The sequence below is a fragment of the Stomoxys calcitrans genome, chromosome 2, assembly GCF_963082655.1.
Source record: "Stomoxys calcitrans chromosome 2, idStoCalc2.1, whole genome shotgun sequence".
NCBI classification, from domain to species: domain Eukaryota; kingdom Metazoa; phylum Arthropoda; class Insecta; order Diptera; family Muscidae; genus Stomoxys; species Stomoxys calcitrans.
The window spans coordinates 22330197-22357544 of NC_081553.1; the positions used below are offsets into that span (position 1 = coordinate 22330197).

At 40.2% G+C, this 27348-nt stretch overlaps 1 protein-coding gene across 1 annotated transcript in view; it reads left to right on the plus strand.

Annotated features, from left to right (window-relative positions):
- LOC106081162 (protein phosphatase 1 regulatory subunit 12A) overlaps positions 1-15136 on the plus strand; it is an 86121-nt gene extending 70985 nt beyond the window's left edge. Inside the window, exon 6 of the mRNA XM_013242944.2 lies at positions 13328-15136. Within this exon, the coding sequence (XP_013098398.2) occupies positions 13328-13653 (326 nt within the window). The 3' untranslated portion in view covers positions 13654-15136. The remainder of the gene's footprint in view (positions 1-13327) is intronic.
- Positions 15137-27348: the final 12212 nt, after the last annotated feature.

Genomic DNA, 27348 nt, shown 5'->3' on the forward strand with positions numbered 1-27348 from the left:
CTGTGGGAGTTTGAGTTGTCCTTAGCATTAATGGTAATAAAACATAAAAAAGACAACATACAACAGAGATCCAAACATTTTATCATTGTCATTACTACGAATGAGCGCAAGTAAGACAGCGCTCCATATAAATGGTTATTCATTTTGGTGACACTGCACTGTGGCCTTAAAGCATTCCTTCATGGTTTAATCAAAAGAATTTCTTCGGGAGGTCTTTTCATACCCTCCCCCATAGGATGGGTGTATACTAATTTCGTCATTCTGTTTTGTAACTACTCGAAATATTCGTCTGAGACCCCATAAGGTATATATGTCCGACCGATCTTGGGTTTTCTCTAGAGGGCGCAATTCTGGTCCGATTTGACTGAAATTTTGCACGATGTGTTTTGTTATGAGATCCAACAACTGAGCCAAGTAAGGCTCAAATAGGTTTATAATCTGATATATCTGCAATATAAACCGATCTTGGGTCTTGACTTCTTTAGCCTCTAGACGACGCAATTGTCATCCGATTTGGCACAAATTTTGTACAACGGCTCGTGCACGTGGTGTTTTAGTATCACTTCCAATAACTGCGCAAAGTATGGTTTAAATCGGGCCATGTTTTGATATAGCTGCCATATAAACCGATCTTGGGTCTTGACTTCCTGAGCCTCTAGAGGGCGCAATTCTTATCCGATTGGAATGAAATTTTGCACAATGTGTTTCGTTATGATATCCAACAACTGTGCCAAGTATGGTTCAAATCGGTCCATTACCTGATATAGCTGCCATATAAACCGATCTTGGGTCTTGACTTCTTGAGCCTCTAGAGGGCACAATTGTCATTCAATTTGGCACAAATTTTGTACAACGGCTCCTCCCGTGGCCTTCAACATACGTGTGCAATATAGTCAGAATCGATTTATAGCTTAATACAGCTCCCATATAAATCGATCTCCCGATTTAGCTTCTAGAGCCCCGAATCGGACTATAACTTGGTATAGCTCCTCATCCGTCCATATTCATTATTCTTTGTTTGCTAAAAACTGATACTGAGCAAAGAACTCGACAGATGCGACCATGATGGAGGGTATATAAAATTCGGCCCGGCCGAAATTAGCAGAAGAACGGGGGTTTATTCAATTTGCCATACCATTTGTAACCTAGCAAACTATTCATATATTCTTGATGGTGGTACAAGTCTAGGGCGACCTAGCCATATCTGCCTGTCTATGGTAATTACGCTACTGCCTTAAAAATAGAGATATTGAGCTGAAAATTTAGTGAGATATTTCTTAGATAGGCAGACGCTAAGCTTAAAGATCGATATGATCCCATGTAGACCCATATCCCGATTAAAGGCATTGGACCGATAAAAGCGGCATTTATTGTTAAAATGTCGCAGAAATTTGGTAAACTAAGTTCAATTGGATACCCGTAAATACCTACCGAAAATGGTCCATATTGGTCTATATTAGGTGCCATAATAGACCGATCACCCAATTTAAGATTCTGGGTCCATAGAAGGCACACTAAGAACCCTATTATGCTGAAAAATGACATCTTAATTTTTTTTTTAACCTCTCGCCATCCGTGTCGAATGTGATGCTTTATTTATGGATATATCTACCATATAGACCCATACCTGATTCTAAATTTAGGGCCCCTAAAAGTCAAATATTTTACCCGGTTATGCTTTAATGTGACCCAGTCTGTTGTTTAGACCCACCGAATGCCGAATGTAATCTATATCGGTATATATGTCGATATATCTACAAGGTCTTGGGCCCATAAATGGCGCACTTATTTCGCTTTTACGCAGGAACTTGTAATCGTGAGTTGTATAAGACTCTTCGACATCCTTGCTGAGTGTGTTCCAGATCGCTCCATATTTGGATATATCTACCATAAAAAGTGATCTCCCAACTCACGGTTTTAGGTCCATAGAAAACGCATCTACACCCAATTTTGCCCAAATTTAAAACAGTGAGTTGCGATAGACTCTTCTACATCCGTGTTGAGTATGATCTAGGTCAGACCATATTTTAGTACAGCTGCTCTATTGTCTGAACTCTGAACAGTTAGTTCTTAAGCCCACAAAATGTGGTCCCCTAAAAATTCGTGATGCAAATAGACCGACGTCACGAATATACTTCTTGGTTTCATCAATAATCCATTTATCATCGGAGTTTGATGAAATTAAAATAAGTTATACATCCGTGGTGGATAAATATCCGTGTTGAATATTTATCCGAGGTGGATATATAGCCGCGCCTGATACCTATCCGTGGTGGACATATTTCCGTCGTGGGTATATAGCAAAATATCCGAGGTCGGTATGTAACCTTGGTGAATGTATGTCCGTGGTATATTAAACCGTTGGAGATATATATACAGCTATTATATATATCTGTTGGATATATATACGTGAAGTAAGGCTTGTTTGTGCATCACAACCGCATTGATGCACTGAATTTGATGTCACACCTAATGCCTCTGGACATTGTGGCGGCTACGAACACTGTATTATCCTTGATACAATGCTTGATATCCCAGGCAGTGTGGATTACACATTGCGTAAGCCGCTTTTTTATCAAAAGTACAGACAGGACCGATTGGAACTGTAATATCCCCGGTAATAAAAATTACATAGACTTCTACACCGATGTTTCCAAAGTAGGTTGGCTTTGGAGTGCACTCTGCAGAACCGAGAAGGTTAACTGGCATAAACATCTTCTCAGACAGCAAATCCCTCGAGAACGTATTTCTGAATTAAAAAACTGCCGCCGACTATCACAGATCTCTAGAGATGGGCGATGGGTAAAGGTATTTACCCGCTAAATCGGGTAAATACCCGGGTATTTACCCATTTAAAAACAAAAGCTGAGTATTTATAATTTTGGAGATTTCTTGGGTATAAAAGCTTTTTCTAAACAATTTTTGATGATTTCGTATTCTTTGTATATAAACCTCATCTTCTGATCTCATAAAATCAGATTCTAGTTATATATAGCCGCTATATAGACCGATCTCCACACTTAAAGTCTTGAGGCAATCAATTGGTATTTTTCGTTTTCGATGAATTTGGCACAGTGAGTTTTGATAGACCCCTACCTATTTCTGTGAAGTGTGGTTCAGATCGGACTACATATGGATATAGCTGCTCTATAGACCTACCGCCCGATCTCCCGATATTTGGGATTAAGGCCATAAAAGATCCATTTATTATCCGAATTCGATGAAAATTGGCACAGTGAGTTTTGGTAGACCCCTACTCATTCCTGTCAAATGGCAGACACCAGATTTATCAAAATCAGATAAAAATTATCTTTTTATAGGCTCATTACACTATATCGTGAGATCGGTCTATTTGACATCTATAACCAAATGTGGTCCGATCTGGACGATATTTAACAAAAAGGTTAAGAGGGCAACTTTCATCGAAATTGAATGAAAAATGCACCTTTTATAGCCTCATTACACTATATCGGGAGATCGGTCTATATGACAGCTATATCCAAATATTGTCCGATCTGGACCACATTTGACAGGAATAGATAGGGGTCTATCTGAACTCACTGTGGCAAATTTCATCGAATTCGGGTAATAAATGGATCTTTTATGGCCTCAATACCCGATTTCGGGAATTCGGGCGGTCGGTCTAAAGGGCAGCTATATCCAAATATAATAAATCTCGATTTTATGAGATCAGGAGGTCAAGTTTATGTATACAAAAAATACGAAATCATCCAAAATTGTTTGGAAAATGTTTTTATACCCAAGATATCTGCAAAATTATAAATACCCAAACAAAGGTATTTATTGGGTATTTGCCCAAAAAATACGCTAGCGTTGGGTAAGAAACCCATATCTTCAAATCTCTCTCAACGCGATGGCTGAATAGTCCAAAATTCACCTGTTCTGGCTGACAAGCGGCCACAGAGATATCCCACCGAATTGTAGAGCAGACAAGTTTGCGAGACTAGGAACTACCTTACACATTCCAAGGGAACTGTAATCTGTGGGTATGCCTCTAGAGACAAAGTCTTAAGGAATACGCCCTAAGGCCAAAGAATTACAGAAGTTCACGAAGAAGAGATTGGGAACACTCCAAAATTATATGCCCTAATGTACTTGAGGAGTTCTACCGCTCTGCTGTCGCTGGAACAGAGCTCTCTGTCATTGTGTCCGTCATGCCAGGTCACTGTTTGATCGGAAAACAAGTTGACAAACTGAAGGTTGCAAGTTACGACTTCTGCGGAAGCTGCAAGGAGGTCGAAAAAGAAGAGCCTATATCTGCTGTGTGTGTCCCTGTTATAGAGAATTTGAACAATCGCATCTTGTTGGGCTTTTAAAAGCGATCTGGATGGATCAACGGTAGGAATTAGAAGGCACCCTTCTTCCCCGGTTTCTGTGATCTCACAATGGACGAAAATGTCTTTGTAAGTCTGATGGCAAACTGCCACTTAAACCTATTCAAACTTAACCTGCATTTAGCCTCCCGATATAGGACCTAAATATGGCCCAGAACGAATTATATTTGAATATATCTGCCATAGGAGGCCACCGTAGCGCAGAGGTAGGCATATCCGTACAAGGGTTCGAATCCTGGCGAGAACATCAGAAAAGATTTCATCGTTTGTTATGCCCTACCAATGCTGGCGACATTTGTGCAGTTCTATACCATGCATAGACGCAATGTAAAAAACTTCTGCCCAAAAGAGAAGTCGCACTGCGGCACGCTGTTCGGAGTCGGCTATAACCTTGATTCGAACAGCACTCACTGATATGTGAAAAGTTTGTCCCTATTCCTTAATGCAGTGTTCATGGACAAATTTGCATTTGCATAGATGCCATATATACCAATCTGACGAATTAGGGTCTTAAGCAATAACTACTGCATTTATTAGTCGATTTCGCGACAACCAAACTGAAAACTATTCGACTGAGCCATTTTCAAATCTACACGAAACAAGCATATATAAACGGACTTGCTGCGTTTAATAAATGTAAACTTTTTTATAATTATTTTTATACCCACCAGCGAACCATGGGGATATATTTATTTTGTCAATCCGTTTCCAACACATCGAAATATCCATTTCCGACCCTATAAAGTATATATATTCTTGATCTTCGTAAAAATCTATGATCATCTAGCCATGTCCGTCCGTCTGTCTATCTGTTGAAATCACGCTACAGGCTTAAAAATAGATATTGAGCTGAAACTTTGCACAGATTATTTTTTTATACCCTCCACCATAGGATGGGGGGTATACTGATTTCGTCATTCTGTTTGTAACTACTCGAAATATTCGTCTGAGACCCCATAAAGTATATATATTCTTGATCCTCGTGACATTTTATGTCGATCTAGCCATGTCCGTCCATCTGTCCGTGCGTCTGTCCGTCCGTCTGTCTGTCTAAATGGGCCATATAGACCGATCCGCCGATTTAGGGCCTTAGGCTTATAAAAACCACATTTGTTATCCGTTCAGATTTGGATATAGCTGCCATATAGACCAGTCTCTCGATTTAAGGTAATGAGCCCATAAAAGGCTCATTTATAATCCAATTTCGCCGAAATTTGGGATAATATGTTGTATAAGGCCATTCAACATTCTTCTTCATTTTGCCCCAGATCGTTGTAGATTTGGATATAGCTGCCATATAGACCGATCTCTTGATTTAAGGTTGTGGGCTCTTAAAAGGCACATTTGCATTCCGATTTCGCTGAAATTTGATACAGTGTCTTATGTTAGGCCAGCATCCACGTCAAATATGATTCAAATCGGTAGATAGCTCCCATATAAACTGATCTTTCGATTATATTTCTTGAGCTCCTATATAAACCTAGAATGTCAAAAAATCAATTCGAGAGATAGATTTATACGAGCTATATCAGGTTATTTACCGCTTCGGATCATACTTGGACTGGATGTTGGTGGAAATAACAGAAATCATCAAGAAAAATTTCAGCCAAATCGAAAGAATTGGACTGTATATGGGCTCAAGAATATTAATCGGGAGATCGGTTTATATGGGAGCTAATTCACGTTAAGCACCAATTTAAACCATACCTGACTTGGATGTTGTTGCTCATCGGAGAAGTCAGTACGGAAAATTTTAGCCAATTCGGATAATAATTGCAACCTGTAGAGGCTCAAGAAATCAACTCATAGATTTTTTTATATGGGAGCTATATCTAAACATTGACTAAATTTTCCTATTTAGAGCTAAATCTTGAATCCCTATAAAGGTGTTAGTAAAAAAAATAGAAATTGTCTAAGTCGATCCTTATACTTATCAATAAGTCTATCTCTTCTCCTTTTGGAAAAAATTCATTTAGTTATAATACCCCGCTCTACAAAAGTTGTGTAGTGTAGTTGTTCAAATGTGGATAAGATCTTGAAAATAATTTAAATATAATACAACGTACCAATATGTATCGCATATATAACTTTGTCAACAATAAAATCTGTATATAGCACAAAAATATTTGGCTTTTTGTAAAAAAAGTTATATTCAATTAGTTAGAACTTTTAAACTCCTCTGACTCAAATGATATTCGAATGCAAGGCATTTTTTTCTCTCTTACCACTGTTCCTTGGTGCCTTAAATGAATGGTCGCAGCAAAAAACAAACAACGTTGACGTTGATGCAAATGATCCCCTGATGCCACACAGTACCAGCTGTTGTTGTTTTTCTCGCTGCCTTTGCCGCCACCACCACTGTTGTGCGCCTTAGCCTCCTTATTGTTGGCCAACTTGAAGTGGCAGCAGCATTGAAGCATCTGAGCATCATTTTTAGTGATACATGCTGGGGTTTTGTGTTCCATGTTTCGCGTATTTGGACCGCTGCTCTGTTGTGTGTGCTCTAGAATGATGCAATTTTGTGATGCGTCGCTTGAGGGGACATAAGAAAAAAACCGAAATAAAAACTATAAAATGGAATGTTTGTGCCTGTGTCTGTGTGTGTGCGAAAGCGAATGCGTTTGTAGCATAGAACACTAAAGGACAATTCACAAAAACGTCTAAAGCATGTCGCGGTGCTGTGTGGTGATGCAAAGTTTTATGCTTTATGCTTTTGCTTTTTGGTGAGTGTGTATAGTACACCACTGAGCGCTCTGCTCATAGTTTATATTCGGGTGCGTGTATGTGTGTGTGGGTATGTGGATGTCCTGCTTTATTGTTTCCATTTTATTTCATCTCATGTGGCGATGTTTGAAAGCGAAAAACAAAAAATACTTAAAGCGTCACCAGCAATGGTGTCATCGTCATTTCTTATGTTTATTTACTGCTGTTGCTGCTGCCCTACTCCCTTTTTTATACCCACCACCGACGGATGGGGGTATATTCATTTTGTCATTCCGTTTGCAACACATCGAAATATCCATTTCCGACCCTATAAAGTATATATATTCTTGATCAGCGTAAAAATCTAAGACGATCTAGCCATGTCCGTCCGTCTGTCCGTCTGTCCGTCTGTCTGTTGAAATCACGCTACAGTCTTTAAAAATAGAGATATTGAGCTGAAATTTCGCACAGGTTCTTTTTTTGTCCATAAGCAGGTTAAGTTCGAAGATGGGCTATATCGGACTATATCTTGATATAGCCCCCATATAGACCGATCCGCCGATTTAGGGTCTTAAGCCCATAAAAGCCACATTTATTATCCGATTTTGTTGAAATTTGAGACAGTGAGTTGTGTTAGGCCCTTCGACATCCTTTGTCAATTTGGCTCAGATCGGTTCAGATTTGGATATAGCTGCCATATAGACCGATCCTCCGATTTAGGGTCTAAGGCCCATAAAAGCCACATTTATGGTCCGATTTCGCTGAAATTTGGGACAGTGAGTTATCTTAGGCCCTTTGACATCCTTCGTTAATTTGGCTCAGATCAGTCCAGATTTGGATATAGCTGCCATATAGATCGATCCTCCGATTTATGGTGTAAGGCCCATAATAGCCACATTCATTATCCGATTTTGCTGAAATTTGGGACAGTGAGATGTGTTAGGCCCTTTGACATATTTCTTCAATTTGGTCCATATCGGTTCAAATTTGGATATAGCTACCATATAGACCGATTTCTTAATTTATGGTTTTGGCCCATAAAATGCTCATTTATTGCCCGATGTCCCCGAAATTTGGAACAGTGAGTTAAGTTAAGCCCCTTGACATACTTCTGCAATATCGCACAGATCGGTCCAGATTTGGATATAGTTGCCATATAGACCGATATCTAGGTTTTAGGTTTTTAGGCGATAAAAGACGCATTTATTGGCCGATGTCGCTGAAATTTGAGACAGGGAGTTTGGTTAGGCTCTTCGACGTCCTTCTTCAATTTGGCCCAGATCGGTCCAGATTTGAATATAGCTGTCATATAGACCGATCTCTGGATTTAAGGTTTAGGGCCCATAAAAGAGGCATTTATTGTCCGATGTCGCCGAAATTTGGGACAGTGCTTAGTGTTAGGCTCTTCGACATGTTTATGCAACTTGGCCCAAATCGGTCCAGATTTGGATATAGCTGCCATGTAGACCGATATCTCGATTTAAAGTCCTGGCCCCATAAAAGGCGCATTTATAATCCGATTTCACTGAAATTTGACACAGTGACTTATGTTCGGCTTTTCGACATCCGTGGCGTATATAGTTCAGATCGGTATGAGGTATATGAGTATAAGGTATGAAATTTTTACTGAATTTTGATGAAAGGTGGTTTACATATATACCCGAGGTGGTGGGTATCCAAAGTTCGGCCCGGCCGAACTTAACGCCTTTTTACTTGTTGGTTTGGAAATTGCCTGACTTTACTTAAAACCTACACCCACAGTCTACCTCAAAGGGTTGAAATGCAGCAGTAACAAGTAAATATGGAGTTAAATTCATAATGGCCGAATATGGGATGCCCTGCAACACGTATGGCATCAATTTTTCTTGGGATTAGATTACTCGGAAAATATCCAGCATAAATAAGTCTAAGATGTAACTGGGATTAAATCTATGAAAGATCTGCAATAAATATTTTCCTTCTTTGGGGACCGCTCCAAAACAGCAGATGGACGGACATTTTTGAAAAGTAAAATGGTCTTAAAATACCAATATGATACAACATATTAACACACCGTGTCGAGTGTTAGCTCAAAATATGTTTCAACCCACCTTTGCAAAGGGTATAAAGTATACCTTGGCGGAATAAAAATATCTTTGCTCCATTCTAAAAGACCAAAAATACTCTACCCCTCCACATCTTCCTTTTCCACCATCCAACACCTTACTCCCTTACCTCAAAATTCATTCCCAGCTTGTTGATACTTTTCCTCAGTATTTGTTTTTGTTGTGGTTGTTGTTGTTGTCCTTTTTTACTTCACCACAGTTGGCCATAAAACAAAACCACCACATTCAGCCGTCACGGCAGTGAACGTAATTTATTTCTCAGTTTCTCTCACTTTGATATTACGTTGAGATTCCTGCGAATAGTGATGAGTGGCACAAAAAATTCACAACACTTGTATGTAACTCATATACATTCATATGGCAGTGAGTGGGAAAAACAACACAAAAAAAAGTTCCTTAACGCTTAATTTTACTGCCATTGCTCCCATTTGAGTCAATGTTAATGCCGCCACAGGAGACAATGTTGCAGAGTTTTATGCCATGTCATGAAACAATGGCAACAATAGCAACTGTAAACACCTTTGCTGTGGCTATGTTTTGATGGCGAATGTTTACCGCCAATTTCAACTACACAAAAGGCGCTACAGTGGAAAGGGTGGCGTATGATCGCTAAGAATTATTGTTCATACGACCCAGAGAACTCATTTCATTTCCATGTTATGCTGATAATGTAGGATAATTAAATTTGGCAACTTAATGGGTAGAAATCATTTGTTATTCATTTCATTTGGGGTTTCTAAAATAATGTGTTTAATGAAAACAAGAAAGCCGAAATAACAAGTATTTTGGCACGGGATAACTATGAGCACCACACCGGTTGTAACTTTGCGCTATATTCTTTGTAGTGTCCGAGATATGAGGAGAACAAGTAAAAGCGTCCTAAATTCGGCCGGGCCGAATCTTATATACCCTCCACCAAGGATCGCATTTTTAGAGTTCTTTTCCCGGCATCTCTTCCTAGGCAAAAAAAAAAAAAGATAAAAGAAAAGATATGGTCCGGCTCGGACCACAATTAATTTATATGTTGGAGACCTGTGTAAAATGTCAGCCAATTCGAATAAGAATTGCGCCCCCTGGGGGCTCAAGAAGTAAAATAGAGAGACCGATCTATATGGAAGCTGTATCAGGCTATAGACCGATTTGAAACATAATAAACCATATGTTGATGGTCACAAGGATCCGTCGCACAAAATTTCAGGCAAATCGAATAATAATTGCGACCTCTAGAGGCTCAAGAAGTCAATATACCAGATCGGTTTATATGGCAGCCATATCAGGTTATGAACCGATTTGAACCTTATTTGGCTATGTTGTTAGATATCATAACAAAATACTACATGCAAAATTTCATTCCAATCGAATAAGAAATTCGCCCTCTAGAGGCTCAAGAAGTCAAGACCCAAGATCGATTCATATGGCAGCTATATCAGGTTATGGTCCGATTTGAAACATACTTGGTACAGTTGTTGGGTATTATAACAAAACACGTTGTGCAAAATGTCATTCCTATCGGATAATAATTGCACCCTCTAGAGGCTCAAGAATTCAAGACTCAAGATCGGTTTATATGGCAGCTATATCAAAACATGGACCGATGTGGCCAATTTACAATCCCAACTGACCTACACTAATAAGAAGTATTTGTGCAAAATTGCACGTGGCTAGCTTTGCTCCTTCGCAAGTTAGAGTGCTTTCGACAGGACAGACGGACGGCCATGACAAGATCGACATAAAATATCACGACGTTTGAGAATATATACACTTTATGGGGTCTCTGACGAATATTTCGAGAAGTTACAAACAGAATGACGAAACTAGTATACCCCCATATATATGGTGGAGGGTATAATAACCAAGTAACCAGTGTCCATCACGTTCAATCGGCAATCGTTCGTATGGACCGGAACGAGTTTGCTCATCTACAGGTGCTTGATGAGGATCGCCACCTCCACATGCACATCTGGCTACAACAACAGCAAGTAAAATGATATGTACCTGAGTTGGTTGGTATCCAAAGTTCGATACGTCCGAACTTAACACCATATTACTTTGCTGATGGTTGTTGGTATAGCCACATTTGCATGTGGAGGTGGCGATCATAGTCAAGCTCCTATAGATGAGCAAGCTCGTACGGTCATTGGTTACTTGGTTATTGATGGTCATTGGTTATTTGGTTATTCTCGTCATAACTACAATTTGTCAAAATCCGATGAAAATTCACCATTTATAGATCCATAGCAGATATACCGAGATATAGTCCGATCTTGACTGAACTTGGCACGGACGCACAGTGGAATTTATCCGACAAAACCTAGTTAAAATATGACGTGTGAGAGCGGGTGGAGATATCTATTTAAAAGTTTAAATGGTTAGAGCTAAGTTGTTGACGCGATCGTGTTCAAATTTCAAAGCCATAGGTTGCCCGGGCGGCTTTTTGGCAGGTGCCTTATCTCTCTTTGTTTCAAGGATGTTCGACTTTTAATTATTTTTATGCCCACCACCGAAAGATGGGGAATATTCATTTTGTCATTCCCTATGCAATACAAATATTCGCCATTAGCGGAAAAATCAAAGACATTTTAGACATGTCCGTCCGTCTGTCCGTCCTTCAGTCCGTCCGTCTGTCTGTTGAAATCACGCTACAGTTTTAAAAATAGAGCTCAATCAAACTTTGCACAGATTCCGTTTTTTGTACATAAGCAGGTTAAGTCCGAAGATGGGCTACATCCGACTATATCTTGATATAGCCCCTATATAGACCGATCCGCCGATTTAGGGTCTTAGGCCCGCAAACGCCACATTTATTATCCGATATTGCTGAAATTTTAGACAGTGACTTGTGTTAGGCCCTTCGACTTCCCAGTTCAATTTGGCCCAGATCGATCCAGATTTTGATATAGCTGCCATATAGAGGGATCCTCCGATTTAGGGTCTTAGGCCCATAAAAGCCACATTTATTATCCGATTTTTCTAAAATTTGGGACAATGAGTTGTGTTAGGCTCTTCGACGTCCTTCGTCAATTTGGCTCAGAGCGGTCTTGATTTGGATATAGCTGCCATATAGACCGATCCTCCGATTTAGAGTCTTAGACCCATAAAGCCACATTTATTATCCGATTTTGCTGAAATTTGGGACAGTCAAATGTGTTAGGTTCCTCGACATCCCACTTCAATTTGGTCAGATCGGTCCAGATTTCGATATAGCTGCAATATAGACCGATCCTCCAATTTAGGGTCTTAGGCCCATAAAAGCCACATTTATTATCCGATCTGAAATTTGGGACAGTGAGTTGTGTTAGGCCCTTGATATCCTTCGTCAATTTGCCCCAGATCGGTACAGATTTGGATATAGCTGCCATATAGACCGATTCTCCGATTTAGGGTCTAGGCCCATAAAAGCCATATTTATTATCCGAGTTGTGTTAGGCCCTCGACATCCTTCGTCAGTTTGGCTCAGATCGGTTCGATCTCTCGGTTTGAGGTTTTGGGCCCATAAAAGGCGCATTTATTTTCCAATGTCGCCGCAATTCGTGACAGTGAGTTGTGTTTGGCACTTCGATATCCTTCTTCAATTTCACTCAATAGCTGCCATATAGACCGATCTCTCGCATTAATGTTTTGGGCCTATAAAAAGGCCATTTATTGTCCGACATTGCCGAAATTTTGGATAGAGAGTTGAGTTTAACCCCTCCACAATAAATCTGCAATTTGGTCTGGATCGGTCTAGATTTGCATATAGCTGCCATATAGACCGATATCTCGATTTAAAGTGTTGGCCCAAAAAAAGACGCATTTATAATCCGATTTAACTGAAATTTGACACTTTGACTTGTTAGGCTTTTCGACTTTAATGTTGTATATGGTTCAGATCGGTTTATTTTTAGATATAGTCACAAAAAGACCAATATTTTGTTATACATAATTGAACAATGACTTGTACTAATTAGTATTTGGCCCAAATCGGATCATATTTCGATATAACTGCTATTGGGTATAAGGTGTGCAATTTTCACCGGATTTTGATGAAAGGTGGTTTACATACAGGTGGTAGGTGTCCAAAGTTTGGCCCGGCCGAACTTAACGCCTTTTTACTTGTTTAAAAAATATAAATGCCATACATGACTTATATAACCCTTTTCTTTTTCGTTTCGTCTCTCTTTCCAGTTCCCATGATGAATCATCACACCATGCCGAAATTTGGATTTGGCCCATATAAAAAAACCGGTGTCGGTAGCTTTTATTTGCCTAAAATCCTTACTACCGGCCCGGGGTGTGGGGGTAAGGTGTCCTTGGAATTATCACATGGAAAGAATAAACAACTAATATCACTGCCATCCGACAAATTGGATTCGAATAAACGATACTTTGTGACATTCACCGTCAAGGAAACGGAAAAAGCTGCGGGTGCTGCAGCAGCATCGGCGGCAACAGGAAATTGCGAAGGCAAAAATAATGAAAGCTGTAGTGGTGAAGGAGCGGGAGCCCATTAGAGTGAAGGGAAATAATGTAGATAGATAGATGGAAACAAGAATATGTGTGTTTGCAAGAGTATGCGTGTGTGTATGCGTGTGTGAATGTATTCGTATGTGTATGTAGCCATATGTTTTGTTGTAGCATAATGATTTCATCAAAAGCCTAATTGATGACAAATTTGTGTTAATTGTTATTTCCAATTTACCAGGAATTCTTTTCCCTCTCAGCTTCTCCCTCTTGATCCAACGCTGGCCTTGGTTAATGCAATGTCATCTCGAATTCATACTGTCTTGCTGCCTCCCATGGCTTCAAGTCGTTAACATCATCTTTCCGGATTCTATTTTTCATTACACTTTGATGCAGCTTCCACGTTCCATCGGAGCTACCAGCTTGAATGACAACAATGGCATTATCCTTCATTTGATGCGTTCATAATGCGTCCGGATGATAAAGCTCAGTTTTTCGTTAAATTAAGTTGCAAGGATTCGTCCTCATCGTAGTCGCAGTCTTGGTGGTGGTGGTGGTGTTGGTGCTGGTGCATTGTCAAGTGTTGTGCATCATGGTCTTTGTGCTGGGGTGTTTCCATTCTAGCATTTGTTGTAGCTCCACTTCCGTGACTATGACTTCAATTGCTGGCATGCTGCCGCAGACTCTGCCACCACTGCCACGTTCGATGCTCTGCAGCTGCTACAATACGCTTGTAATCCATGTTTCTGGAAAAGATGTCATTGTTATTGCTTGTAAATTCTTTGGCAACAGAGATAAGCGCTGTGTTATTAACGCTTCTTGTTCAACAGCGAGACGCATTCATGTCAGGCACTTTCGCATACTTACGAGTATTTCAGTTAAGCGAGACCAAGGCGACAGCACTCGCACACCAAAAAAAAAAAAGAGGAAATGAAAAAATGCTTAAATTCTTTGGCATTATTCAAAGAACAGCAGTGAGTAGACAACAAATCGAAATACAATGGATGATGGACAGTGGTTTCCTAAGTATGATTCAACATTCTGGCTGAAAAGTGAAGGAAGAGATTGGTAATATAGAAGAAAACAAGTAAAAGCGTGCTGTGTTGGGCCGGGCTGAACCTTGGGAACACACCACCATGAATTCTGCTGAAATATGTGAGCTATATCTGGTTAAAGACCGATTTGGACTGTACTTGACACAGTTATTGAGAACCATAAGAGAACACTATGTGCAAATTTCAGACAAATCAGATAAAAATCGCGCCTTGTATGGGCTTAAGAAGTCAAAGTCTATCAGCATGTTTTCCAATCAGACACACATGATGACCTGTCATAAGGGACACGATTAGGAGACTTCTGTTCTACACAATGACAACAAAGTGGTTGACTTCTTAAAGTTAATAGTGGGTCACATAATCGCATAGCATTCACAGCTCCCAACTCATGAGCATCTGTCATCCGGTGCCCTTTATATTGTCTTGTTTTAAAGAATTAGCCTACGCTCATAGAAAAATGTTTGCTGAAAATAGCAAACACTGTCTGCTGAATATTAGTAGTAAATTTTGCTGCTATTACAGTAGTAGTTCTGCTTAACAGCAGTAGTTCTGCTTTACAGCAGTAGTTCTGCTTTACAGCAGTAGTTCTGCTTTACAGCAGTAGTTCTGCTTTACAGCAGTAGTTCTGCTTTACAGCAGTAGTTCTGCAATTTCAGAGCAGCAGGCTGACTGCTGAAAAGCCTCGTGTTTGCTGAAAATTTCTAAATCAAAAGACCATACCAGTCTTTTAAACATTAGTAGAGCAATAACAACAAATAAAAGCGAGCTAAGTTCGCCCGGGAAGAATGTAATATACCCTCTACCATGGATCACATTTGTCAAGTTCTTTTGCAATACCAATCGGTTATAAACCGATTTGAACTATACTGAGCGCAGTTGTTCGATGTTAGAACAAAACACTTCATGCAAAATTTGAGCCAAACCGGATAATAATTGCGCCCTCTAGTGACTCAAGAAATCAAGATTCATGATTGGTTTATATGGCGGCTGTACCAGCTTATGGATCGATTTGGACCATACTTAACACAGTTCTTGATGGTCAAACCAAAACATTTAGTGCAAAATTTTAGCCAAATCGAAATAAAAGTTGCGCCCGTTAGAGGCTCAAGAGGTCAAGATCCAATATCGGGTTATATGGCAGCTATATGAAAAAGTGGACCGATTTAGCAAATTTACAATCCCAACCGACCTGCACTACTAAGAAGTATTTATGCAAAAGTTGTTAGGTTCGACCGGCCGAATCTTGGGATTTGGGCCAAATTTCAGCCAAATCAGATGAAAATGTAGGCTTCTTAGGGCTCAAGAAGTTAAATCCGGGGAGAGGTTTATATGGAAGTTATATCTATAGACCGACTCGGATCATACTTCCCATGAATGTTGGAAGCCATAATTCAAGTCTTTGTGGTACATATCAGCGAAAACGGATAATAATTGCGCCCTCTAGTGGCTCAAGGAGTCAAGATTCAAGATCGGTTTGTATTGATGCTATATCAGGTTATGGACCGATTTGGACCATATTTAAAGCAGTTGTTGATAGTCAAACCAAAACAAATTTCAGTCAAATCGGATAAAATTTGCGCCCTTTAGAGGCTCAAGAAAGTTGCGCCCTTTTGAGACCAATATCGCGTTTATATGGCAGCTATATCAAAAAGTGGACCGATTTAGCCCATTTACAATCCCAACCGACCTGCACTACTAAGAATCTTGGGATTTGGGCCAAATTTCAACCAAATCAGATGAAAATTTATGATTATTAGGGCTCAAGAGGTCAAATTCGGGGATCGGTTTATATGGGGGCTATATCTGTTTATAGAACGATTCGGATCATACTTCGCATGGATGTTGGATGTCATAACTCAAGTCTTTGTTCCAAATTTCAGACAAATCGGGTGAAAATTTGGTCTTCTAAGAGCTCAAGAAATCAAGTCCGCGAATGGGTTTATATAGAGGCTATATCTGTTTATAGACCGATTTGGATCATACTTGGCATGGATGTTGGAAGGCATAACTCAAGACTTTTCTCTAAATATCAGTCAATAAGGACGAAAATTGAGGCCCCTTAAGGCTCAAGAAATCAAATCCGGGTATCGGTTTATATAGGAGATATATCTTTTTATAAACCGATTCAGATCATACTTGGCATGGATGTTGAAAGGCATAACTTAAGCCTTTGTTCCAAATATCAGCCAAATCGGATAAAAATTGATGTTTCTAAGGGCTCAAAAATTAAAATCCGGTGATCGGTTTATATGGGGGCTAAATCTGCTCATAGACCGATTCGGATCGTACTTGGTATGGATGTTAGAAGTCATGACTCAAGTCCTTGTTCCAAATTTTAGACAAATCGTTGGAAAATTGAGGCTTCTAGGGGTCAAGAAGTCAAATCCTGGGATAGGTTTTTATGGGGTCTATATCCAAATCTGAGCCGATATGATCCATTTCAATCCCCAAAGACCTACATTAATATGAAGTATCTGTGCAAAATTTCAAGCAGCTAGCTTTATCTGTTCTACCGCTATCACGATTTCGACAGACGGACGGACGGACATAGCTAGTGCGACTAAGAATTTCAAAATGATCCAGAATGTATATACTTTATGGGGTCGCAAATCTATATTTCGAGGTTTTAGGTTAGGTTAAGTTGAAAAGAGGGTGCAGGTATTAATCCGCCCCATGCCACTATGGACATACACCTAAGCCAGAAATCGGCTTGTTGTGCTCTCTAAAAACTATAAAGTAACCTCTAAAAAGAAGATTTTTATCAAGGAATCCCGTGCTGCTTAAAAAATCCTTATTGGTTTTCAATACCACTCCCCTAAGTTGGTTCATGTCTGATATTGCGTCTCCACCTAAGTACCGGTATCTGTTGGACACGAAAACCGGGCAATGACCAAGGAAATGCTCCAACGTCTCATCATCTTCCCCCCATGCCCTAAACATGCTATCACTTGCCGCATCGATTTTACATAAGTGAGCTCGTAGTCCTATGTGTCACGTTATGATACCAATAGCTATACTGACCTCCTTCTTGCTTGCTTTCAGTAATAGCCTCGTCTTCTCACAATCCGGATCCCCCCAAAGGATTTTCGCCGTCCTACCGACCGTTTCCCTGTTCCACAATGTTGCATACGCATTAGTCGCCCACTCCCTTAACTCGTACTGCCACGATCCGAAAGGCTTCCGGTTAACCAGGTTTATTTAGGGCAGTCCTCTGACCTTCACCGCCAAATCGTCTGCCCTTCCATTTCCCCTTACTCCGCTATGCACCGGCACCCAAACGATGCGGATTTTACCATCCCCAGAGAAGGCGTCAATCTCCTTCTTATACTGCAAGACTGTTTGTGACCTTACCGTCCTGGTTATTTTTGCCCTTATGACAATTTTACTGTCGGTAAAGATGTTCACACTCGCCGTCCTTGCATTAGCACCACACCACTTCACACATTCCCTGATCGCCCGGATCTCCGCCTGCAGGACCGTATTATGGCCAGGCAGTCTAAAACAGATCTCAGTACCTGGGTTCTCAATGTAGACCACCAGACTCACTTTGTCCTCCAGCTTTGATCCATCCGTGTAACATGATCTTCCAGATGACAGTACTAGGGTTCCGTCAATCCAAGACTGTGCCGATGGCACCAGTGCCTCGCACTCGATCTCAGGTATCCTATGGGAAACCTCTTCCATTACTTCCAGGTTTCCTATTGTCGACTCGATTATACCGCAATGGTATGAGCTGCTCCCATCCTCAATCCATTCGAGGTGTTACAAACGGAATGACAAGACAAGTATAACCCCATCCTATGGTGGTGGGTATAAAAAGTAACAGGAAAACATAAAAACAGAATAACAATTTTTTGGAGCAGATTTTTGTACATAAAACAGCAGATTTTGTTTGCTGAATTAGCTGACCGAAATGTTTGCTGAAACAGCAGTATTGCCTGCTTTCCCATTTTCAGCTGCTGTTTTTGCAAACATTTTTGCTGTTTTGAATAACAAATTTAGTTGAGTGTAAATGTCGCTAAGGTCAAGTTAGTTCCAAGAATCAGGAAGTTCCTAGTCGTCACCTCGATTATACCGCGATGGTATAATCCTCAATCCATTCGAGGTGTTACAAACAGAATGACGCTATTTGTATACTCCCATCCTATGGTGGTGGGTATAAAATGTAACAGGCAAACATAAAAATAGCTTAAAATTTTTTGGAACAAATTTTTGTACTTAAAACAGCAGATTTTGTTTGGAGATTTAGCTGACCGAAATGTTTGCTGAAACAACAGTAATGTCAGTTTTCCCATTTTGAGCAGACAAAATCTGCTTTTATTGCAAACATGTTTTGCTGTTTTGAATAACAAATTTTGGTGAGTGTAAATGTCGCTTGGGTCAAGGTAGTTCCAGGAGTCAGTAAATTACTAGTCATGCTCGCTCAAGAGATCAACAATATCGGCTGCGATGCACAAACAATCCATCATTTGTACCCGGCCGAGTATTGAATAGTAGTTGGATTTTTTTAACGCTGTCCACCAGATCACAACATCATATATCATGCAACGCGGCTACGTTAGGTAAGATTGTCAGTCCCTATCAGACTCACTTAGACAATTTTAGTCCACTGTGATACCACAGTGGCGACAAACCAAAGTCTGTGGTAAGAATCGAATGCACGACCCCTGCACTAGCAATCTGAGCCCGCTGCCAACTCGTCTACCGGAGCACGCGGTTAAAAACCCCAACTATTACAATGGCCCTTTATAGTTAAAGAGGTCTATGGTTACCTTTGTCAACAGATTAATGGCTACACTGGCACCATAACGCAGAGGTTAACTTGTCCGCCTTTGACGTTGAACGTCTGGGTTCGAATCTTGAGGAGAACTTCCAAATGCTGGCAACGTTTGTAAGGTACCATGCCAAGTAAAAACTTCTCCCCAAAGAGGTGTCGGCCTGTGACACGCCGTTCGGACTTGGCTATAAAAAGGAGGCCCCCTCATTATTGAGCTTAAAAACTTAAATCAGACAGCACTCAGTGATAAGTGAGAAGTTTGCCCCTGTTCCACAATAACATTATTCGTTTCAATACTCAAGGCCACCGTAGCGCAAAGGAGAGCATGTTCGCCTATGACGCTGAACGTCTGGGTTCGAATCCTGGCGAGACCATCAGGAAAAAAATTTTCATCGGTGGTTTTCCCCTCCTAATGCTGGCAACATTTGTGAGGTACTATGCCATGTGTAAACTTCTCTCCAAAGAGGTGTCGCACTGGGGCACGCCGTTCGGACTCGGCTATAAAAAGGAGGTCACTTTTCATTGAGCTTAAACTTGAATCGGACTGCGCTCATTGATTTGTTTGCCACTGTTCCTTAGTGGAATGTTCATGGGCAAAATTTGCAATTTACTCAAGGAATCGATTTGGTTCTTTAAATCCGTCTACCTCCTTAAGAAGATTTTGGATTATTCTAAAACCACTGTTCATAAATCGCTTTGTATGCTTCACAAGGGGGACGTAAAGAAAAATAACTGAAGACATAATAATAATCATGTATGCTCATGTTCTATAGACGCAATTGTTAATGTGTATGCGTGAGTGTATGAGTGTGCGTTTGTGTTAATATCCTCTGAACATGGTTGTCGTTTTATTATTTGCCATTCGAGTATTTCCTATTAGGGCCCACCAACCATTCCCCCTACCCCTCCTTATAACAGCATACCAAGCCACATAGCCAAAGGAATAAGGGAATACAATTCCAGTTCCACATTACGATGTTGTCGCCGCTGTTGCCGTTGCTGCTTCTGCTGTTGCGGCTGGTGTTTGTTGGATTGTTTTTGCGGCTGAGAGTCCTTTGTGATTAATAACTGCATTTCTCAAGTATGTATGTAAGCGCATGTGGAGGGGAAGGAAATCAACAAGCCAAACGAACCTCAAGCACAAGCATGATAAAAGACCCATAGCTGGAGTTGTGAATGAAGTTGAAGCTCAAGCTGTAGCCAAAGGGGTGGAAGTAGCACCAGCACCAGATAGAAGGCATCTACAAATGAACGCAAAATGAAATACACACTCCATTGTGCACTGGTTCTTTGGTACTGTAGCACTTGAGCATTCCGGCTCAGTCATTTCTCCCATTTGCTAGCTGGCTGTGACGCACACATCAAAGTGATGGAGAAGTTACCTCGTTTTCCGTTCCTCAAAAACATCTCCCAGTAATACCATTTACATAATGCTAAGTATACGACACTGACTACAGAAGACAAGCGGCGATATGTTGCTTGAATCATCGCAAGTCGACCTCCCCCACAATCCTTAAGTTGCAAATGCACAAATACCCAATGAGAGTATGTGTAAACAAGTGTTACACAGTGGGATGATGTTAAAAAAAATTAAGTTTAAACAATAAATTGTAAACATTTCATAGAATAAAAAATGTTTATTGAATGAAAGAGATGGATAATTGGTTGAGAAAATGATGTAAGGAAGGAATGAAAGGCAAGTCTTAAGTTGTCTACCTCAAAAATTTTGTTAATGTTGGGTTTTGTCACAAAAAACTATGATATTAGATATATGAAAGTCTTAAAAGACCTCAAAAATATAATATTGGAAATCTTATTTTAAAAAATAATTTAAAAATGTAAAAAAAAATAAATTATATTTATTTATAATTTTAAAAACATTATATATGAGTCAGCCAACAAAAATGTAACTCTAAAGGCTAAAAATATTATTTTTATACCCACCACCGGAGGATGGGGGTATATTCGGAACGGAATGACAAAATCCGTTTGCAACACATCGAAATATCCAATTCCGACCCTATTCTTATATAAAAATATAAATTTGTGTTTGTCTGTTTGTGTGTTCCTTATAGACTCAGAAACGGCTGAACCGATTTCCTTTAAATTTTAATAGATGGTGCATAATAACCCGTGGTGAAAATAGGGTACTAAATTTTTTGGTATCTGAAGGGGGGGGGGGACCCTCCCCCTTACTCCAATTTCCATAAACGCCAGATCTCGGAGATTAGTGGTGCGATTTAAGCGAAATTTTGTGTGCTCTCTTTAGTAACCTACAAACAAAAATTTGGTATCCAAATTTCGGATGGGGTACCCAGGGGGGCTGCCCCACCCTAAAACCCACCAAACATATATTTAGACCAATCACGACAATATGGGACTCAAACGAAAGATATTTAGGATGAGAAAACTTTTCTGATATCCAATTGTCGGACCATGTATTAGGGGCACCACCCCAACCCCCAAAACACCCCTAGATCGGACATATTTACCGAACATGGCAATATGGGACTCAAATGAAAGGTATTTGTGAGTAGAATACGAATCTGATATCCAAGTGTGGGACCAAGTATCGGGGGTCCTTCCCTTCTCCAAAACACCACCCAAACAGGACTTATTTACTGACCATCGCAATAAAGGTATTTGCAAGTAGAATACGAATCAGATATCCATGTGTGGGACCAAGTGTTTGGGGCCGCCTATCCCCGAGAACATCCCCCAAAGAGGACAAATATACGACCATAGTAGTATGGAATTCAAATTAAAGGTCTTTGGAAGAAAAGCAAGAATTTGATATCAATATTCGGGAAAAGTGTCTATGGGGCCACTCCACCCCCATAGGACCAACCAAATAGGAAGTATTTGCTGACCATTGCAATTTAAGGCTGAAATAAGAGGCTTTTTATAGTAGAACACGAATCTGGTATAAATTTTCAAAGCCAAGTCGCTGATTGCACACAAATGAAAGGCATTTGGGAGTAGACCATGAATCTGATATTAACATGCGGGACCAACTGTCTAGGAGACGTCCCACAACCGTAACAACCCCCAAATAGAACATATTTTCTCACCATGAAAATTTAGGTCTTAAAGAGAGTGGAGCTCGCTATTGATAGTTTTTAGGGCCCATACCTCTTAAATGAAAGGTATTTAAGATTAGACAACGTATTTTATATCCAATTTTTAGACCAATGGCAAAAAGGGGTTCAAATAAATGACATTTGAGAGTATTTCACGATGCTGATAATTCTTAGGGCTTAGAGGTTCTTGGTTTAAGATCATATTGATTCAGACAAAGGCAGTTATATCGTTACATACCATTTTCGTAGCATGGCAATTCACTAAAAGCTCTTTAGTTGCCAAAAATGAATACTCAAAGAATAATTTTGTTCCATGAAAAGTAAAAGAAGGCGCAGCGGAGCATGCCGGGTCCAGCTTGTAAAGTACATATATTCTTTATCAGCGCAAAAATTTAAGACCATCTAGCCATGTCCGCCCGTCTGTCTGTTGAAATCACGCTCCTTAAAAATAGAGATATTGAGCTGAAATTCTGCACAGATTCTTCTTTTATCCATAAGCTAGTTAAGTTCGAAGATGAGCTATATCGAATTATATCTTGATGTAGCCCCCATATAGACCGATCCGCCAATTTGGGGTCTTAGGCCCATAAAAGCCACATTTATTATCAGATTTTGCTGAAATTTGGGACAGTGAGTTATATAAGGCCCTCCGATATTCTTCTTCAATTTGGCACAGATCGGTCCAGATTGGGATATAGCTGCCATATAGACCGATCCGCCGATTTAGGGTCTTAGGTCCACAATAGCCACATTTATTATCCGATTTTGCTGAAATTTGGGACAGTGAGTTGTGTAGGACCCTTGGACATCTTTCTTCAATTTGACTCAGATCGGTAAACATTGAAATATAGCTGCTATATAGACCGATCTCTCGATTTGAGGTTTGGGGCCATAAAAGGTGCATTTATTGTCCGATGTCGCTCAAATTTTGGACAGTAAGTTGTGCTGGGCCCTTCCACATTCTTCTTCAATTTGGCTTAGGTCGGTCCAGATTTGGATATAGCTGCCATATAAACCGATTTAGGGTCTTAAGCCAATAAAAGCCACATTTATTATCCGATTTTGCTGAAATTTGGGACAGTGAGTTGTGTAAGGGCCTTCGACATCCTCCGTGAATTTGGCTCAGATCGGTGCAGATTTGGATGTAGCTGCCATATTGGCCGATCCGCCGATTTAGGGTCTTAAGCCCATAAAAGCCACATTTATTATCCGATTTTGCTGAAATTTGGGACAGTGAGTTGTGTAAGGCCCTTCTATATATTTCTTCAATTTGGCTCTTATCGGTAGAAATTGGGATATAGCTGCGATATAGACCGATCTCTTGATTTGAGGTTTTGGGTCCATAAAAGGCGCATTTATTGTCCGATTTTGCCGAAATTTGGAACAGTGAGTTGCATTAGGTCCTTCGACATTTTTCCCCAATTTTTCTTAGATCGGTCCAGATTTGTATATCTGCCATATAAACCGATATCTCGATTTAAAGTCTTGGCGGCATAAAAGGCTCATTTATAATCCGATTTCACTGAAATTTGACGCAATGACTTATGTTAGGCTTTTCGTCATCCTTGTCGTATATGGTTCAGATCAGTTTATTTTTAGATATAGCTACTTAAAAGACCAACATTTTCTTATATAAAAATGAACAATGACTTGTACTTATAAGTATATGGTTCAAATCGGAACATATTTCGATATAGCTGCTATGGGGCTTAAGGCATGCATTTTTCACCAGAATTTGACCAAAGGTGGTTTACATATATATCCGAGGTGGTGGGTATCCAAAGTTCGGGCCGGCCGAACTTAAGGCCTTTTTACTTGTTGTATTTATTTTATTTTTAATATTTCGGTTTTAGAAATGATCTCATGCACCAATATTTCATGAATTTACCTGCAATTCAAATATGGCCTAATTTTTAGATAGATTCTCAAAAAACACCCCCTAAAGCTTTCAAGATATACCCCTATTTTTAAATCATATCCCACTGTGTGACATCCTGATTCATATTTGCCCGCATGCACATTTACATATGTACTCCATAGCCTATAGTTGTAAGTTATGAATGCCATTCCGTATGTAATAACATTTTAATGTGTACAAATTAAGGCAAAAAAAAAAAAAGAAAAAAGTATGAGAGAAAGAAAGAGCTAAAAAGAAGAAGAAGCATGACAAGAAAAAAACGAGAATACTTATAAACATAATATTAAATAAAATAAAATTGAATAAAATAAACATTTCATCTTATCTCTATTTGATGTGTATATGAATGCCCAGGAAGATGGATGAATAGCCTGCCTGCGTGCCTGCCTGTCTGCTTTAATGCCAGCATATGAATATCCATTTACATTTTTTATTTCTTGGCACAAACTAAACACTCCGACACTTACTCATACTCTCATGCACTTGTACAAAAGGTCCTTTTGGTAATGATGACGTATTGTATGCATTTTGTGGCTTCGTTCTAAGGACAACAGCAACTTCAATGACAATGACAACAAAAGACGTGATGGAAAACAAGACAAATTCACTTATCCACCAAGACAGGACTAAGGTTTTTGTGGCAAAGTACTATGTGACTTAAATTGAATACTTGACACCCAATGATGAGCTATTGCAAAGGCAGGTTGTCTCATGTAAATATGGTTGCGTTTAGGGACAGAGTTGCCATATTTCTAAAATGTTGTAACCAAAACAGAAATTTTTGCTCCAGTGAGGGACAAGATGCTATTAAGTATAGACTGAGTGTTATTTGTAAATTTAATATGAAATTTGTTGTTGATGTCACAGAACAAAAAAAAAAAAAACAAAGAAGAAGAAATAACATATTTATAGATGAAAATGACGCTCTACAAATCACGCAAAAGTATAGATTCTTCCCTAAAAAGATTAAGCAGTATTTGGAGTTTTCGAGAGAAATAATTATTGGTATATTTAAAGCATTTTGCAGTGATAATGTGTCTCATTAACCTCAAACAGAGTTCTGACAGAGAACTCCGGGTATAGCCTGCCAAAAAGCCACTTCGCCGGCCCCCATGGAAATAGAAAAGTGCCTGTAGTATGAAGAGCGACACATTTCCCACATCTCCTTGGGTTAGGTTAAATGGGTAGCTCACAATAGATGAGTTCACTCGGAGGCCAATTTGGTCCCTTGTGATACCGTAAAAAAGAGAAAATTATATATGAGACCTTGGACCATACGCAGAGCTTATATACGAGCAAAAGAAATAAGAACCAAAGAGAACTAGAGCTAGGATGAACGCCTATCCCTCATGGAGCTCGTATGTGTTTTCGCCGGATTTTATCGCACTTTTCGTTGGAACCATCCCTTCCCAGCATCGAATCTTAGAAGACTTCCCAGAGGTATTTTCGCAAGGTCACCCAGATCGCAGAAGAACCGCACCCCAGAAAGGAGAGGTATTGAAGAAAAATATTGATGCATACTTATGGCAAAGTGTCCAGTTATGGCCCCTGTCAAGGTGCTCATCAATCTCTTATCGAATGCCAGCAACTCTCCGTCCTCCTTCGGTTGATGACAGGCAAGAGTGCCTAAGCGGTCTGAAAAGCATCCTCGTAGTCCCATCTCGCCACCGACCTTGGATTGGCCATTTGATCTCATACGTACCTCAACAAATTGGACGGAGGAAAGGCCTGTGGATGATTCGCACTCGGGTTGAACTCGTCCGCTCCCTCATTTTCTAGAATCCCTTCACGTCCGGGAACCCATATCAGCATATTAACAATCGGAGACTATCCACAGACTCCAAACAATCCGACACGCACCTCGACCACGAAACCAAGACCTTGAGCGCCAACATACTGTCCACATAGATCCTGAGTTTTAAGGTCGCTAATTCTCTTGACAGAATTTGTCTTGCAGCCACCGTATTGGCATAGACCTCCACCTCGACATCACCGGCCTCGAACCCAAGACCTATAACCCCGTCATACTATGTACATAAATACTCCGTTTTGAGGGCAGGAATTCCCAGGATTTTTTTTACAGACCTATGCCTGAAGAACCGTACACTGGTCCGGCAGTCTCATGCGTCTTATGCTCTCTGGCGTCAGTCCCTCCCTCACCTTCCGGTCTAATAGTCTTTCCAGTGTTTTGAGTAAAACGTTGACAGACTAATGGACCTGTTAACACTTAGTTGTTGACTGGTTGACCTCCTCCAAGTCCTGATCTCCCTCCATGCCCTTGGTATAAAGGACCAAGCTGGCCCGCAAAATCCTATCTTGCCAGGGCAGGGTGAATAAAAGGGACTTCTGCAGCTGTGCCGGGATAAAACCGTCCTGTCGGGCCGTTTTAAATGGCCGGAAAAAGCGAACTTTCTTTTCCTTGTCTGTGATATCCCTGAGGCCTCTGTAGGCATAGCGATATGACAATAACCGAACTCTTCCTGACCGCCCGGCAAATGCGTCTTCATTAAAGTTCCACCGTTTCCTGACCACTCTCGGTGTTAGTCTCGTCTTCCCTTCTCGGAGTGCCTCACTAGTTCCTTCCAATTTTCCATAGAATTTTTCCCCGGAATTGCTCTTGGCCTTCCTCGTCTGGAACTTTTCCTCTGACGTGTTTAATCTTTTGACCTTATTAAAACTCTCCCCCACAGAGCTGAAGTTTGCCCAGACGGTCTTCTTCGGGTTTCAGCATGGCCTTCTCTTTCTCGAGATAGTTCAAACATTTGTGATCCGAAAAAGAGCATTGGGTGAAGAAGTCCAGCCCTAGATCTTCACCGAGCCACTATTCGTCAAAAGCTTTATATCTACAACCTTTTCCCTGCTCCTCTTGTAGAAAATAGGGGCATTGTCATCATGGTTTAAATGCAATCAAAAAG